The 18536-nt window shown below is 44.6% G+C and overlaps 1 protein-coding gene across 1 annotated transcript in view; it reads right to left on the reverse strand.

The window, feature by feature from the left end:
• Nucleotides 1–15721, reverse strand: part of DCP1B (decapping mRNA 1B) — a 44994-nt gene extending 29273 nt beyond the window's left edge. Inside the window, exons 1-3 of the mRNA XM_068971731.1 lie at nt 15578–15721; nt 11615–11655; nt 9507–9634 (exon numbers count right to left, since the gene is read on the reverse strand). Coding sequence (XP_068827832.1) covers nt 9507–9634; nt 11615–11655; nt 15578–15721 — 313 coding nt within the window. The remainder of the gene's footprint in view (nt 1–9506; nt 9635–11614; nt 11656–15577) is intronic.
• Nucleotides 15722–18536: the final 2815 nt, after the last annotated feature.

The following is an 18536-nucleotide window of genomic DNA, read 5'->3' on the forward strand; positions in this document are numbered from 1 at the left end:
AATAGATGTTTTTCTGGAACTCTCTTGCTTTTTCGATGATCTAGCGGATGTTGGCAATTTGATCTCTGGTTCCTCTGCCTTTTCTAAAACCTCACTGCTATTATCCTCTTAGAAATAAAATTACTACGAGGATTTGTGGAGAAGTCTTTTGGGAATGCACACGTTTAGTTAGAACAGAAGAAGGCAGTCATGGTTTACCTGTACAGACAGGACAGGTAAGCTGGATCAGTCTGGCAAGCAGTTTAGGTTTATCAGTTTTACTTTTTTCAAAGAACCAGTTCTAGGTTTTGCTGATTTTCTCTCCTGTTTTTTGGTGTTTTATTTCCTTGATTTCTGCTCTTATTTTTCCTTCCTTCTGCTTGCTTTGGGCTTAATTTGCTCTTCTTTCTAGTTTCTTAAAGTGGAACCTGAATTACCCGTTTGAGACTTTCCTTCTTTCCCAATAGAAGTATCTGACACTATTAATTTCCCTACCAGCCCAATTTCACTCGCATTTGCCATGTCTTTTCATCTTTATTCAGCTTGTTTTCTAACTTTCTTCCCTCTCTGACACATGAGTTATTTAGATGTGTGTTGTCTAATTTGAAAATTTTGCGGGTATTCCAGGTTATCTGTTACTGGTTTCTAGTTCAATTCTGCTGTGGTCGGGGGCATACTCTGTATGGTTCCTATTTCTTTAAAAATCTTTAGGCTTGCTTTATGCCCCATGATAAAGCTGACCTTGGGTGCTGGCCCATGAGCACCTCAGAAGAGGGTGTCTTCTGCTGTGGTTGGTGGAATGTCTGATAAACGTCAACTCCCTCAAGTGAGTTGACAGTGTTATTCAAGTCTCCTACAGACGTGCTGCTGCTATTGGTTCTGCCAATCACAGAAAGCAGAGCTCAAGTCTCCCAGCACAACTGCGGGTTTTAACTTTTGAGTATCTTGAAGTTCTATCATCAGGTGCACATATTAATGATGGTTAAGTATTTCGGGTGAATTAATCCTTTTAAGATTATGCAATGTATCTCTCTACCCCTGGTAATTTTCTTTGTTCTGATGTCTATTTTGATATTAATAAAGCATCTCTGGCTTTCATCAAGTTTTAAAAAAATCTATTTGTTTTAAAAATGTAAGTATAGTTGATTTATAATACTGTGCTCATTTCAGGTATACAAAAGATTTAGCCATATATATATTCTTTTTTCAGATTCAATTCCCATATAGGTTATTGCAAAGTATTGCATAGAGCTCCCTGTGGTATACCGTTGGTCCCTGTTGTTTTTCTTGTACACAGTAGTGCGTGTATGTTTCTCCCAAGTGGCTTTCTTTTAATTAGCATTTCCATGCTCTGTCTCCCCTGTCTTTTGCTCTGTTGGTACCTCCTTTCTTGTCTCCTTATGGATTATTAAAATGTTTTAGTATTCAGTTTTCATCTATCTATTGGTTCTTTCTTTTTTTAACTGGCTGCTCTAGGAATCACACTATACATATCTAACTTCAGTTTACAGTTATTTCACCACTTCAAGCAAAATGTAAAGGCTTTACAACTACACAGCTCCTGTCTCCCACCACCCTTAACCTTACAGCTGGCATGTGAGTTACATCTATACACAATGAATCCCCCTCCTGCTACTGCTGTAACTTTTGCTTTTGATAGTTATTTGCATTTTAAAGAATCCAAGGGCTTTTTTTTACTATTTATGTTGCTCCTCCTTTACCCCGAGGCCCCGACCTTCCCTCAGCAACACTTCCCTTCCGTCTGAAGAACTTTCAGCCTTTATTTCACAGCAGGTCTGCTGACAGGGAAGTACTGAAGGTTTTCCTTTATCTGAGAGTATCTTTGTTTTACTTTCCTTTCCGAGGAACATTTTCACTAGAGACAGAATTCTAGGGTGACAGCACTGTCTCCAGACTCCAAGGTTTCTTGGAGAGAAAGAAGAAATGACTGTCGTTCAAAACTTTGTTCTGTAATGCATCATTTCTGGCTCAAGGCTTTTTGTGTGTTAAAGTCTGTTTTTCACCAGTTTGATGATGTTTATGGGCATGATTTTTTCTGAGTTTACCCTGTTTGGGGTTTTCTGAATTTCTTGAATCCATACATTTGTGCCTCACCAAATCTGGAAAAATTTCAGCCATGCTTTCTTCAACTACTTTTCCTACAGCAGTCTTTCTCCTTTCATGGGACTCCAATGACACAAATTCAGGCCTTTGGGCATTGGCCAACAGGTGCTGCGAGGCCCTGTTTTTGTTGTTGTTGTTGTTTAACCTTTTCCCTGTATATTCTTCAGGTCAGACAGTATCTACTGATGTATTTCATGTTCACTGACTCGTCCTTCCTCTGCCATCTCTGTACTGCTAGTAAGGCCATTCACTGGACACCCTATTATTCTGTTCCAAATGTTCCCTCTGAGCTCTTATACTGCTTCTCTGCTGAGAATTTCCATCTTTCCACTCATCTCTGAGGACGTGTCCCACCTCACAGGGCACAGTAATTGCCTTACAGCCAGCCGCTGGCCTACCATGCCAGCATGTGGGTCATCTTGGGGCAGCCATCTGCTGACCGACCTTCCCCATGAGAGCTGTCGGATTTTCCTGGCTCTCTGTGTGATGGATAATGCTGCGTTGTATTCGGACGTTTTGTTGAGACTGTGAGAATCTGTATTCTGAAAACTCTTCAGAGTCTTCTGAAAACGGTGATGGACTTGTTCAGGTTTAGACAGGAGGATGGTTAGATAGCATCACAGACTCAATGGACATGAATCTGAGTAAACTTGGGGAGATGGTGAAGGACAGGGAAGCCTGGCATGCTGCAGTCCATGGGATTGCCGTCGGACACGTCTGAGTGACGGAACAACAACAGACAGGAAGTCCCGTCCCGCCTTCTATGGATGATGGTTCCCACGTCAACTCTATTTTCAGAGGTGTGTCTGCCCCATGCAGATGCCACTGAGGGGCTGGCCTGGTGCGTGGTGGTGGCGGACGTGGTGGGTTAGTTCTCCAGGCCTCAGCTGCGGTTCTGTGGCTCTGGCGTGTGTGCGTGTATGATGCTCACAGGTGAGATCGGGATCTGTGTCAGTTCAGGGATGGAATCAGGGGGTCTCTTCGTCCAGTGCACTCTCCAGCTCACAGGGGCCCTTCTCCCCAGTCTTCTGGCCAGACTCAGAGTTTCTTTCAAGAGGTCTGACTTCTCACACTGTCAAGTGGTCTCCATAGCTGGGCAGCTTGCAGGGTAAAGCAAAGAAATATCAATAAAAAAGCTCATATATATATGAAAAAGTGAAAGTCGCTCAGCCACGTCTGACTCTTTGAGACCCCAGTGTCTATACAGTCCATGGGATTCTCCAGGCTAGAATACTGGAGTGGCTAGCTGTTCCTTTCTTCAGGGTATCTTCCCAACCCAAGGATTGAATTTGCATCTCCTGCATTGCAGGTGGACTCTTTATTGTCTGAGCCACCAGGGAAGACGTGTGTGTGTGTGTGTATATATATATACATGCTAAGTTGCTTCACTTGTGTCTGACTCTGTGATTCTATGGTCTGTAGTCCACCAGGCTCCAGGCAAGAACACCGGAGTACATTGCCAGGCTCTCCTCCAGGAGATCTTCCCAACCCAGGGAGTGAACGTCTCTTGCATTGGCAGGCAGATTCTTTACTGCTAGTGCAACCTGGGAAGCCTATATATATATGTACATCTCCTAGGAGTTCCCTGCACGCTTGAAACCACAGGGGCCCCTTCTCCAGTCTCTCAGGCAGCTTTTCTGTGGGATGTCAAGTGCCTGTCACCCTTCAGTGCCGAGGTGGCAGCTTGGGTTTGCAGGGCAGCCAGCTTTGGGCCTGGCTGGGAAAGGAGGGGAGACTCTTCACACTCTGAGCTCACAGGAGCACATTCTCCAGGCCTCCACAGAGAGGTTCCCCCTGGTTTCTGTTGGTTTTGTCCACAGTCCTGGGACATGGCTCACTCTTGAGTCACACTCAGGAGATAAACTAGGAGCGAATAAACCAGGAGACTTGCCACCACACTGGCTGTTCTTCAAGTTCTCATTTCCCTTTTGATAAACCTGCTGTTGTTTACTCTCAGAATCCGCAGGCTCTCTGGAATTCTGTTCTGTCTACAACTTTCACTGTAGCCAGTGAGAGGAGTATCAGTGTGAACCTGCTCTCTTTTGGCTGGTGTTGGAAGCTTATCTCTCACTCTAAGGAGTTATGAGCTAGCCCAGGTAACGTAACGGAAGCCTGGCCTGGGATGGAAGTGGGACTGGAAAGAGAAAAGGGCTAAGACCCAGCCACGAGCCGTGAGAGCCTTGAGTTCACTTTGCCATCACTGCACACTGAAGTCCCTTCCGTGGAGACCGAGCTCTACAGACAGGGGCACGAGATGTCCCCTGCTGGCTGATACGCAGGCGCACTGAGCCACCAGAGAAGCCCTCTCCAGTTGTATTTTTAATTTAAATTTCATAAAATATATATATATATAAACTTTTAAATATCAGACGCTGTGAGGTTTTATGACTGACAGCAGAGTTCTTCTCCAGGCCTGATGGGCCTGACTACTGCTCCCCAAAAGCAACCTTCCCCATGACAGTGACTTCTGCTTTCCATTTCTTTCTGATCCAATGGTTTCTCTGTTGTGTCAGTCTGTTTTCCTGTATGTCATGTATACTTTTCTTTTAAAGATTTTTTTTCTTGATGTGGAACATTTTAAAAGTCTTTTACTGAATTTGTTACAGTAGTGCTTCTGTTGCATCCTTTCGTTTTTCGGCTGTGGAGCATGTGTGATCTTAGCTCCCTGGCCAGGGATCGAACCTGTACCCTCTGCATTGGAAGGTGAGGTCTCAACCCCTGGACTGCCAGAGAGGTCCCTACACTACTTTTTGATTCTTAAAAAAAACCCACTAAAGAGAATTTAGTTTTCTGACAATACATGCACACTCTGATCTAGAAACACACACACTTTTCCCCCCATATTTCCAATGTAAAGTATAACACTATCTCACATTTGGTGTTTGTCTTCATCATCAGTGGAGCCAAGTGGTGTACTATGACTCAATTTCCTTTTCTGTACAAAATTTTGTTTTCCCAGGAATTAAGAATCGCTTCCTTTGTTGTTTTCCATGCCCTTAGCTTTCAATGTTTCTACATCATTAAGCAAAATCACTGAAAAAGGAACTGTAAGTACCCTAAGAGATTCAAACTCTCAGGTGTAAACTTTTTCTTGGACACCCTCCTGAAGCCCTCCATCTTCCTACTCTAATTAAAACAGACTTTTCTTTAGTTCAGCTGCCTAGGGGGTCACCATGGACTCTTTACCACTGTTCTCAGAATTCCTTTACCTCCAACCTGTGCTTGGATTCCCTCCCTTTCCTGTGTGGCTTGTGTATCTGTCACAATAGCCCAGGTTACGCTGCAGTAACAAACAACACTCAAATGTCAATGGCTTACACAGTACGTGTCTGTCATGGGCCACCTCTGTACCACGTCACCATTCATTCCAGGACCCAGGCTGACAGGGCAGCTTCTGCCTAAACAGCCTGAGTCCTCACAGCAGAAGGAAGAGATGTGGTCAGTCAGGAGCTGGTTCGTACATATCTGCTCACTTCTACCCACATCTCTCTGGCCAAAGTGACTCACACAACCGTACTTGAGGCCTGGAGCGGGGAGAGGATTACACAAGAGCCACCTGGAGGGGTGAGTGGGGAGGAACCAGATCACACTGTCGGGTCTGATGTTAACAGACCAGAGGTACTGTCTCCTGCAAGGAAACAGCTAGTGGTCGTGAACAACGAAGCAGTCACAGAGAGCCTTCCTCTATCTTGTTCGTGAAATCCACCCGGCATCTTCTTCTTTGTATCTTCTTTTTACTCCTTTATTGTCATTTCAGTTGTTCTAGGAATGTGTTCAATCTACCACATTGAGCCAAAAGTCTGCCAACCAATCACTTTAAAAGGGAACTTGTAGGACACAGTGTAACTGAAAGATGAGGACTGTCTGTAACTATCACTTTCACCCTTTCCCACTATTTGAGGCAGCTTTTCTCAGATCCTAAAATGTCAATGAAGCATTGCAGTTTTTCTAAAACAGCTTTGATTCTAAGTATCTTGACTTCTGCCTTTTCGGATCTGCTGTAAGCACCAAGCTTATGTCTGCAATAAAATCAACCAGCTCAAAAGAATTTCATTCTAATTCTGTCACCATAGACAATACTGTATTCAACATGCTGGCTAAGCTCTGAATCTTCTGTAACTTATCTTAAATAAGATGATATAGTCTTATTTAGTCTTACAGGAAAATATGGTTCTAAAATACATCTCCCTATACCAGAATCTTATTTAGTTTTGAAATGGCAAACAGTTACTAGAGGGTAATGGTACACAAGAAATGGTCAAATTCAGCTTCATGTTACATTATTTTTATTTGATATTCTCTTTTCGAATAACTGAGATATAGTAGATTCTCAACCTAAAAAAAAAAGAAACTCGCTTTTTCACCTCCGGAGTGTACACTTTAAAACTAAAAGGTAAACCTGGCTCAGACCCCTCGCTCCTCTGCTGGCACTTCCGCTGTGCGGGCCTGCACGTCTGAGGCTGGGCTTACCCAGTTCAGCTGCTCTTTCCATCTCAAAAAAGTTACAGACTCTGTAAATTATGTAATCCCTCTAATCTCCATTTCCTCATTTACAAAACAGAAATAGGAGGATTTCTAAGGAAAAGTGATGAGAATTAAATAACCCATAGAAAGCCATGACGTCACGCCTGGGAGGCAGTAAATGCTCAGTGTAAGTTTGTTGAGAAAATAAAATTTCTGTCCTAATACGGCAGCTACCCTATGTACCTTGAAAACTTACAGAAGTCAAACTTTATGACAGCCAGGCTTAAACATCATGAATGTTTTACTGTAATAAAACCATATAAGTTGTGTTTGGCCAAAATCCAAAGTTACTTATTCATTAACATTTTTTTAAATTAAATGAAAGTTTGAGATTTCTACCTCTTTATTTTGCTCTTCTAAATCCACACAATTCTAGGCAGGGACAGTTATCTCCTCAGGTACTAATTTTTTTAAACCTAGTGTTTAAAAACCCAGAGTCTGAAAAACTCACTAGAACCCCTTCTCAGTGCTGCCTCTCGATGTGTCCCAGCCTGGCCGGTGACACACGTCGGCCCAAGTGCAATGTTAGGACTAAACAGAGATCCCTGACTCAACAGAACTCAAGAGGTACAGTCGAAAACACAGTCCTGAGGGAAGCTGGGTTCATCTTCCAAAGGCTGATGAATGAATCTTTACATCATCAGAGAATATACAAACCCGGGGCAGTTATTACACAGAGTATCAGAGTTATTTAAAAACATCTGCAAAGTACTGACCCTCTGAGAGCACCTGGAGCAAAGCCTTCTGGGAAACTTGGACGTCAGAGGCTGAAGAGGCTTTTGTAAATAAACTAAAACCGAATGACTGGCTGCACAGTCAAGACGCACCAGATAATAAAGACAAAAAGCAAAATAAACTCAGGAAGGTAAACAGATTCACTCCCTTTCATTCCCCGCTGTCCAACTGACTTCATTTCTTTCCTATGGAAGCTCATTAGAGACACTTGAACACGCACCGAGAAGGCTGCCTTCGATTTGCGCTCATATGGGACAGGGTCGAGGGCAGCCCAGCAGGTGCAGGGACAGCAGCAGGCCTGACGTCAGAGCGTGTGGGTCTGGCAGGACTGCGGCCCTCGGACACGTGGTTCGCTCAGCTGCAAAGCAGCAGGGAGCGGTCTGCCCCTCAGAGCTCGGACGAGGAAACTGGGAAAATGAAGGAAAACACCTGGAATGGTGCATCCAACAGAAACATGGGTGAACCACAAAGGAGAGCCACAGAGGGAATTTTAAATAAAAAATAAAAAGAAGCAGGTGAAATTAAGTTTAATAATACTTTTTATTTAACTCAATATACTAAAAAATATATTACCATTTCAACAGGTAAACTGATATAAGACTACTGAGATTTCTTTTTTACATTTATTTTTGTACTAAAGTCTGTGAAAATCAGTGTGTTTCTGACACACACAGATCAGCTCGATTCAGACCAGCTGCCCACAGAACTGCATGGGACAGCGCAACGTGGCGCCCAGGAGGGGCTGAGCATATTTACCAGACCCTAGCAGACAAACCCTGTGGGGCTAAGATCAACCACATCAAACAAATCTTCCTATCTTTGGTATAGTCTATAATACCTAATAGGTAATACTGCAGCAAGAATTGGTCGGTATCATCCATACTGACTAGACTCAGTATTTATCCAGAATAAGAGCAACCAAAAATTATTATAAGCCACTAATAGTCATTCATTTTATATTTATTTTTGTGGTTAATTTTGTTTATTAGGATTTGAATTACATATCAATCTCACATAGAATCTAATAATCTCAAAAAAAGAAAATATAACCTGACATAACAGTAAGTACACAAAAAACCTGAACTACAAGTTACAATTGATTAAACTACACCTTTGGGCAAAGAAGCAGTAATAGAAAACAAAATATTTCTCTATTATGCTAAACTTCTCACTTCACAGGACCTGCCATTAGAAAGTCATGTTTAATAGCTTTCTTGTAATTTTTTTCTTATAAAAGGTTAACTGCATTCTCTAAATAGGATGACCACTTATTATGACAACTCAGTTACAAGTGAATATAATTTTAAGTAAATATAATATTAAAGTGATGCTATATTTACTTCAGAACAAGTCAATGGGGATAAAGCACAAAATATGACTTGTGTTACATTTGTTACTAAGGTAACACGGAGTAGTACACAGTAGGCGAATTCGTGGACCCTGAGCTCAAAGAACAGGGTGGAAGATGAACAGAAACCGTTTCTGAACTGCAAAGTCATCACGGAGCAAAGCACACGCACCCGTGTTTCTGCAGCTCTGAGTCTGCTCTCATTTCCTGTGTGGAGAAGCTCCTGAATCATATCACTCTCATCCACTTTTGTGGGCTGCCCCACAGTGCAGCAAGTGGTCAGATGAGACACAAGAGTGAAATGGACATAGGATGGTGGGTGGGCGGCTGCTACCTCATTTCCCCCCCGACAGGGACCGTTTAGTTAACAGGACTCCAGCTTTACCAAGTGTTAGGAAGTTCTTAACAACCAAAACTCATTGGACTTTAATGTCCATTTACTATGTACTCAAAAGACAGTGCTTCTGGAAGACAGGCCCCCTCCCTCGAACATCCCATTGGATGCTCAACCGCAGGGACCCACAAGCTGAATCGCTAGTCAAGGTCCTCTGTGGTCTCCCGGCCCAGGACTCCCCTCCCCAGCCCCGCTCGGGCTCAGACACAAAGCGGCCCAGCTGTGGGAGGACGAGCTTTATACACTCACATCTTCACAGTCACACTGTCTCCGTCTAAACTCTCCGGAGGAAGACGCCATCCCCTGCCAAGCCTTGCACCTCCCAGGCCACCCGTGCTGACCCCAGTCCTGGACACCAAACACCACAACAGTCACCACAGTCCCTCACATGTGCAGACTCACATCTGGCGTTTCTGTAGAGAAGGAAGGGGTCCTGTAGCAGGAAGTCCAGGTCTTTGGTGATGGGCTCCGTCCTGTTCTCCATGCTCAGCCTGTTCATGATGGTGAAGCCGTGCTTCGGAGACGCGGACCTAGAGGTCACCGGGGGAGGGGACACGGAGAGGGGCGTTCAGAGCAAAGCGTTTCCAGGACAGGGGCAGCCGTCGCACCTTCAGCCTTCCTGCCCCTTCACCGTGGGCCGCATCAACGGGCGCACACGTATGGTGAATTCCAGCTCTATGAATCTGGGTGGGTGGGGGGTGCACAGACACACAGCTCGTTTCCTTACCAAGGCTGCAAGCTCCTTTAAGGCAGACATGGTAACCACTTAAAAAAAAAATTACTGACACATACTTTTAAAGAAGCTAGACCGTTGATATACATTGTATATCACAGTCACAGGAAATGCTACTGTTGGTCTGAAATTGAAAGTTGCATAATTTCTTACAGAAATGATATAACTCGGTCAATGAACTAGTGAGGATATACAGTACAATTAAAAGTTTATCCTATTTAAAGCAAAGAGCAGATATCTACTTTTCTTCAAAATAAAGCCAACAGACAAGCTACTATAACATTTTTTGTCCATAAAACTGTGTATTTAGTGACTTTTAATTTTTAATTTTGTTCAATAAACTTGCAGTGGCTACTCTCTGACAGGCAAGGAGAAGCCTGATCACACAGAAACTAACAAGTGCATCTGTCTACCCTTGGAGGATAGCCAGACACCAACCCAACTGTGTAACTTCCGTAACAAAACAAGGCACACATGCAGGACTGCAGATGCACTCTGGGGCCGGGGGACACGCCCACAGGGATGCTGTGCGCAACCTGGAGAAACAGGGTCTGGATCTCAAGTTTTATTTCACCTCCAAACATCTGATTTACTAACCACAGTTTTGAGATTTATTTTAAAACTGATGGAAGGCCATCCTTGCCTAATTTATTTTACTGAGTGGTAGAACGGTGCTGGGCATATAAGCAATACCAGATGTAATCACAACCATCATTTCAAGTTAAATTCTGGGGCAGTGTGAAGAGTGACTTCCAAAGCTCTCAACAGAGGGTGCTCTGAAAACCACCACTGGGCGTAACTCTATTACAGACAGACAGACATGGGGGGAAGCAAAGACATCATTTTTAAAATGGGGTTAGGTGTTTTTATAGAATCAGAATTTGATCCTTCCAGTATCTCGGCAGCTCTGCAAAGCCTCTGCAGCTGTCCAGGCACTGCCTGTCACCTGAGCCTGGGGATGGTCTAGCCACACCATGGTTTATCTTCAAAGGTGAATGGGCATATAAACACAGATGAGAGAGAGAGAGAGAGAGAGAGAGAGAGAGAGAGAGAGAGTGTGTGTGTGTGTGTGTGTGTGTGTGTGCACCAGGCCTCTGTCCTGTATCTCTGAAACCTGCTGATGGTGACGGGACTCAGCTATGACATTTTACGTGAATGTTTATGTGAACAAGAAGTTTAGCTGTTAAGACAGTACTCACACTACATATCTCTGTATGTATGTGTTAACTATACAGATATTAACAATATGTGATAAAAATTACCCCAAAACATGAATTTATTAAATCTTTCCTAATACCTATTTTGTTAGCTATACAACGGAGGACTCAGAGACATCTTTAATCTTGGATCATGCTTCTTTAAAGAGTCAGAGGCAGGAGTGGCCAATAACGCTCTCTTCCAGACACTGCTTAAATGATCTAACATTCTCAACAGTTCACTTCCAGCTCCTCATCAGTTCACTATATTCAAGCACTTGGTACCACTCAAGTGAGAATAATGAAGAATAAATGTTTCATTCTGTTTTAAAAAGAACACCAAGATTTAAGTTCAGCTATACTGGAGTCCACATTATATTCTGTAATTAGTATTCACCACACTAGACAGATGACATTATTCAGTGTTCCCTTCCGTATGTCAACTAGTTACTTCAAACTCAGACTCGGTGCCTGCACTTCTCTGAACTATAATAAAACTCCACTCGAGGAAGGGTGACACACAGAGCTAAAGACATGACTCAAAGGCTGTCAGCTTCTTTATAAAAGTGAAGGACTCTTACCTTGTGTAAACAAATAAGGTTCCCTCCACATCTGTCTTTTCCTAAGAAATAAAACAAACAGCAACATAAGCATATGCTCTTCACTGATGGGAAACAGTCACAGAGGTCAGAGAACACACACATCTTGGAGAACAGGGATTCGATCCTGTTTCAAGTGGGGGTGGTTCTTGGGGAAAGGCGAAAAGCAGACTTTGCCAGTGGTGACTTTGCTGCTTAAACAGCAGGAAGTGCCCTCCTATTGCCATTTACAAACAAACCGTTGACGCCTCTCTTTACCAAGCACAGGGGCCACAACACCTCTGGTTGGACAAAGGAAACAAACATGCTCCACAGCCCCTTAAGAAAGAAGGGACGGTAGTAAAGGTGCTGTCCACCCGTCTCTGGGCGGGGGCACAGCCAGCCGCAGAAACCACTGGTCCCCCTCCGTCTCCGTTTCCTCGTCTCCTTTTCTCTCGTCATGTCCTGTCACCTAGGAGAACAGAGGACCTGCCTGTCACTCTGCCTCATCTGCTACACAGAAGACAGCAATGCAGCCGCGGTTCTCAGACAAATTAATCACTTATTTGGTGCAGAATATTGAAATAAAGTAAGACCGAAACATCCCCCAGCTAGGACGCAAGAAATCTGCCTCAGAGGAAGTGGGAAACTTGTAAAGTGAAAATGAGAAGTGATCATTTCAGTTCCCTAGGAAGGGCTCTTTTCCATCTCTCCAGGCGCTCTGAAAATGCTCTGCTTACTTAAAAAAAAAACTTAGGTATGCATTTGTCTGACTAACTAGTAGTTAGAATATGTAACTCAGAATTTTAAATATACTTTTGCTATTTACATGGCTTAATCTCAGCATTCTATTAAATCTCTCAATATTTTGTCATTTTTTTATGTCCCTTAGCAGTGTCATTCAAAATTTAAGTACTCTTGTCTTTTTGGTGAAAAACACTTTCTTTAGGAAACAAAAGTGTAATATTAAAATGATAATTCTGAAGAGGCACACAAGAAATTGGAAGCATGAGCTTCTCCATGCTCAAGTAATTTTATCATCCTTAAATGGATTAAGTAAAGTGACCACTTGCTATGAAGACAGAACACTTTCTTCTGTCTTTCAGTATTTGACTCTGGACTATTTCATCCCATATCCTAGGCAGGATGTTCATACAGATCAGTGTTCAGTTCAGTTCAGTTCAGTCGCTCAGTCATGTCCAACTCTTTGTGACCCCATGAATCGCAGCACGCCAGGCCTCCCTGTCCATCACCAACTCCCAGAGTTGACCCAAACTCATGTCCATCGAGTCAGTGATGCCACCCAGCCATCTCATCCTGTCGTCCCCTTCTCCTCCTGCCCCCAATCCCTCCCAGCATCAGGCTCTTTTCCAATGAGTCAACTCTTAGCATGAGGTGGCCAAAGTATTGGAGTTTCAGCTTCAGCATCAGTCCTTCCAATGAACACCCAGGACTGATCTCCTTTAGGATGGACTGATTGGACTAGAGAGGTCTGACAGAATGTGGTCCACTGGAAAAGGGAATGGCAAACCACTTCAATATTCTTGCCTTGAGAACAGATCAGTGTAGAGAAAGCTAATAGCCTCTGACTTGTTTTTTCCTTAACGAAGCAGTAACAGAAATTATCTTTTCCTTAAGGGGAAAAAAAGGGCTTTAATGTTTAATTTTAGTTTGGGAAATTCAAGGCATGCTTCTCCTGAAATTATTCTCTGACTCAAAACATGCAATTCTGAATTGATTTATGTTCTTTGTCTCAGTTTCTCCACTGAAAAGGGATGACCAGCTTACATCACCTAGATTTTTTTTTATTAAAAACATATTTTCCATCAAAGGCTCTATGACACTTAGATGAAAAGGACTTTGGGTGTCAATTTCTGGTTTATTATGGCTGAAACAGCTCATATTCATGCATTTTCTTGTTCCCTCCACAGTTATCCAGGGTAATTATATTTTTTTCTTTCTATGCAAAGCCAGGTTTGGGGGTTTGTGAGACAGTGAAAGCAAAATTTTATTAGATCCTCCTTACGTCCTGCAAGTAAAGAAGACTTTTATGTTAAAGTATTAAGTTTACAGTTCTGAGGGATTTTAGCTTAAATTTTAAAAGTACAGTACTATATTATAAAATCTAAGATGTGCTAAAAAAAATTCAGCAGTTCAAAATTTAAGATAATAAAGTAGAATGTAAAATAATGCTAGTCCGCAAACTACTGGGGCTTGGCAGACTAGTGGACACTTTCAAAACAACATAATATACATCTGATTATTCTGTTAAAATAATGAAAAGTCAATCTCCATTTACCCTCTAAACCTGCTTTTCTCAAGCACATATGCAGCATCTGAGTCACCTAAGAAGCTTTCATCGAATAACAAATGCCTGGGCCTTACACCCAGAGACTCTGATTTGGTGGGCTGTACTTCCTTTTGGGCAGCACTGGGTCTTTGCTGTGGCACTCGGGCACTTCTTTAGTTGTGGAGCACAGGCTTGAGGGTGAGGGGGCTTGAGGGGGAGCGGGCTCAGCAGCTGTGATGCAAGGGCTCTCTAGTTGGCCCCTCTTTAGCGCCAGGCTCTTCTGTCCGTGGGATTCTCTGGGCAAGAACACTGGAGTAGGTTGCCATTTCTTTCTCCAGGGGATCTTCCTGACCCAGAGATCAAACCCGGGTCTCCTCATTGGCAGATGGGTTCTCTGCCACCATGCCACCCGGGAAGCCCTAACTTTCCTTACAGCAGCTCATTTTCCCTTCTTCATCCCATATTCCTCCTGCTGAACGCCTGAAGGAACCATTCATCCATATTTAGTGTCATAAGAACCCTCCTCCTTTATGTCCACCTCCAAGTACTGTCTCCTCTATCTTAGGAATGTCCCACACACCTCCATCAGGTTTCTGCCCAAAAGCCCCCACTGTGGAGACACAGTGACAGTTCTTTTGCCTCAGCAACTGCCCTGCAGCTAAACCAGGTCTCTTGTCTTTTTTCCCTGCTACCACAACCTTGAAGATGAGTACTCTGAAAGAATGACCTTTTGTGGGATGAATTATGCACTGTCTGAAGGCAACAAGTCCAGGAAGCAAGAAAACATAACTCCTGTAAATAATGCATTGTGACACCTGGGCTTTCCGATGAGGCTGTAGAAGGCCTCGCCAGGTACCCAGTATAGTTACTCGGTAACTATGGTAACACGTGCCTGACTCACTGACCCTGTCCAGAGCCTGTAGGAAACCACCTTTACTCAAGGGGGACCCCTTTGTGTACACGTTAACTTCTCTGAATCCCCAGACTCTAGCCCTGCCTGGTGTCAAGTCATTCCAGGGAACGACACTTCCGACCCTCATCTCTACTTTGGGATTTCCTCGGCAGAATTAAGACACTATGCCTCTGGCACTTTTCTACGCTGCAGCAGACATCTACTTGTAGAATATCTGCATTTGAAAAGATGGCGTTGAAACTGTCCACTACGTCGGTCAAAGTCCTTTACACGAACACAGGCGACACATTCCCCCGAAAACAGGGGACACACAGCCCGCTTTCTCCCCCGGGACCACGCGGGACAGGTGTCCCCGCGTCCCTCCATTCCTGCCCCTTTCGGTGAATTTCCGCAGTTACGAACTTAGAGCAAAGCTGTTCTTTTCTCTCTCATGTCAGGACCCACTTCTTAGTGTTTTCGCTTTTGTGAGTGGCTTTCGAGGGGACTGTAATGACCGGCTGCGGAGAGAGGTGGCGAGGCGAAGGGAACGCGCGGGGCTGTGTCCCGTCCGGGTTCTCCTCGCGGCCGGCTAGGACGTGCCGGGGGAGGTGTCCGACCCGCTCCTCCGGACTCAGTCCAGTCCGCGCTCCGTGAGTCTGGTCAACGCCACGGGAGGGGCCCGGGGACGGGCGGTCGGGGTCGCCGGACCGAGGGACCGCGCGGGACAGTCGTCCCCGCTCGCCCCGCCCCCAGCCTCTCCCCGACCCCGTCCTCCCGCACGTACCCACTCGTTGGCCCTGTGACCGAAGGTGTACAGGGCGACCTGGCTGGCCACGTCCACGATGCGACTGATGTAGGGGTCGTGGCGCCGCAGGGCCGCCAGGCTGATGTCGCGCCCCTTCCCCGCCGGGCCACCCGCCGCCGCCATCTTCCCGTCCGCCCGCGGGGCGCCGCAGCCCTGTCGGCGGAGCGCGGAGCGCGCAGGCGTCACTGGTCGATGGCCACCCCGCGCGGGCCCGCGATCGTTGCCACGGAAACCGGCCAGAATGCCCGCGCGCGAAGCTGTGCGCATCCCGGGTACCCGAGCGTAGCTGAACGCCTGGCATTTCTGCTCCTGGCGCTCCGCGGTCAGACCTGTAGTAATGTACACGCCTCGAGCGTGCGTAACTGAACAGGGAGGGAATACTGCGATTTCTCGTGCTCGGACGCCGGGTGGTTCGCAAAGTGTGGTCCTCGACGCCGGGAGTGGGGGAGTAGAGGGGGGGGGGCGGCTCTGAGAACCTTTCAGGGGGTCTGCGGGTCAGAACCATTTTCACGACAGTCCTAAGACTCACGTGACTCATGCCCAGTGCTCGCTTTGCACGAATGCTGCAAAGACAATGGTGGGAGAAAGTGCAGGTGTCTTAGCAGGAATCCTGGCAGGCACCGCGCTTTACAGGCCAGTATCGCTAGGTATGCAGTAAGGCAGAAAAATTATTACTTTTATTGCATTTCAACTCTTTGGTACATTTTAAAAATTCTGTGTGAAAAAAATAGGAAGAATGCGTAAAGCACGTGCTCCAAGCTGCCATATTTACTTCCACGAAAACACTTGGATGCTTGAGTTGCAAGCTGAGCTAGTTTTTTTTATTTTTATTTTCACCAAGCTCTATTTTTACTTGAAAGGAAGATGGACAAAGTATGGTTATTCAGGAAGGCATTTGACAGACACTTTTAGAAAATAAATAACGTGCACCTGTCACTTCCAGGAAAACAAGGGGGTAATTATTGTCGCCAGTGATAATTTTTGAGCTTTCAAGCAAGACTGAGAAGTTTACAAAATGTGTACCCACTGCCATGAGCCTGACAGCTTCTCAATACACTAAGTCTTTTCTGATAAGATGGCTGAGTGCTTGGAAAGCCTGTGATGAGGGATTTGCTTTTAAAAACTTGAGAGAAAGGTGAACTGTTAATCACTGTGGTACATGTATAACTGGATGTACATTTTTGTTAAAATGTTTCAATAAAGCTTTAATATTTCTTTTATAAAGGAATTTATCTTCGAGTCTGGAGGTCTTTAGGCAAGGTCTACTTTCTGATAATTTCAGGTAGTATCGTCGTCTCTCTCGTTCTTGGTCCAGTGCTTTGTGCTGAATACAGAATGTAAATGCTGATTCTGTTTTACTCAGCCCTAAGTTAGTAGAATGTACTCATTAAATATCAGCTTTCTCTAAGAGCCCATGATTTTCAGAACACTGAGATCTAAGCTGGCATGAAAGAGAATACACAAGTCCTGAACTTCCAGAGTTTACACCCTAAGGAAGATTAAAAACTTGAAAGGTTTATTTAATTTTCCATATTATGAAGAAAACAAGAAAGAAAAGGTGAAAGACCTTGAAGATTAGAGATCACACTCAGAGAAAGGAGATATGTGATACTGCAGTGACTTCAGCACTGCTGTGTTGTTTACCTATCTCCTGGTCTGAGAGCTTTGTTCTTTATCCACCCCCCACCCCCTGCCACCAAAGCTTAAATATGTAAGCTTCTAGGAAGAACACAGACTTTTGTCTAATTTCTACTTGAATAGTCCATGTTTGTAAATTTGGATCGTCATCACTTATCCAAATATACTAAGTTGCAGGCTCCAGGTTAGTCAAAGGCCATTTAAAATGGGCAAATTCTTTTAAAATTCATGTAACTTCAGCTTCCACTGCCTTCCATAGTGTGGTCATACTTACCCTGTGTTTTCAGAAACCTCATCATGGTGCATCCATGTGTGCTAAGTTGCTTCAGTTGTGTCTGACTCTTTGTGACCCCGTGGATTGTAGCCTGGCAGGCTCCTCTGTCCATGGGATTCTACAGGCAAGAATACTGGAATGGGTTGCCATGCCCTCCTCCAGAGGATCTTCCCGAACCAGGGATCGAACCTGTGTCTCCTGCAGCTCCTACATTGGCAGGCGGTCTTTACTGCTGAGCCACCGGGGAAGCCCCTCATCATGGCACCTTGGACAAATATTGGAGTCTTTGATTATTTTATAATTGTTGTTATGAGTTAACATTTGGTGTTACAAAGTTGTAAACCACAACTTAAAACAAGTTACAGTATTTTTAAAAAAATAATGTCTGGGTTTCGGTTGTTTATACCATTGCAATGACTAAGATAAAATTCACCACTTAAGGTAATTGTAAGAACACAGTATGCTTAAATTGTTGAGAAATAGATATAAAACTGGAAAATGTTTGGTTTCAGCCACGTACGGATGTTTGTATACAAATGTAAACTGATGTTTTACAGCTTGCTAGTCTAGAAACATAAATACACAGTCTGCTCCATCAGTACCCCTTTCTGTGTCTTGTTTGCTTTTGTGTGTGTGTGTTTGTGATCAGTCGTGTTTGACTCTCTGCGACCCCATGGGATCTTCCCCACCCAGGGATCAAGCCCATGTCTTCTATGTCTCCTGCATTGACAGGCAGCTTCTTCACCACTGCGCCACCTGGGAAGCCCTGACTGTGTAAGAACCTTTATGCTTGTCAGGTTGTAGAATGTGTTGGTGGAGGAGGCAATGGCGCCCCACTCCAGCGCTCCTGCCTGGAAAATCCCATGGGCGGAGGAGCCTGGTGGGCTGCAGTCCGTGGGGTCGCGAAGAGTCGGACACGACTGAGCGACTTCACTTTCACTTTTCACTTTCATGCATTGGAGAAGGAAATGGCAACCCACTCCAGGGGTCTTGCCTTGGAGAATCCCAGGGACGGGGGAGCCTGGT

Source organism: Capricornis sumatraensis, chromosome 4 (assembly GCF_032405125.1).
Source record: "Capricornis sumatraensis isolate serow.1 chromosome 4, serow.2, whole genome shotgun sequence".
Taxonomy (NCBI): Eukaryota; Metazoa; Chordata; class Mammalia; order Artiodactyla; family Bovidae; genus Capricornis; species Capricornis sumatraensis.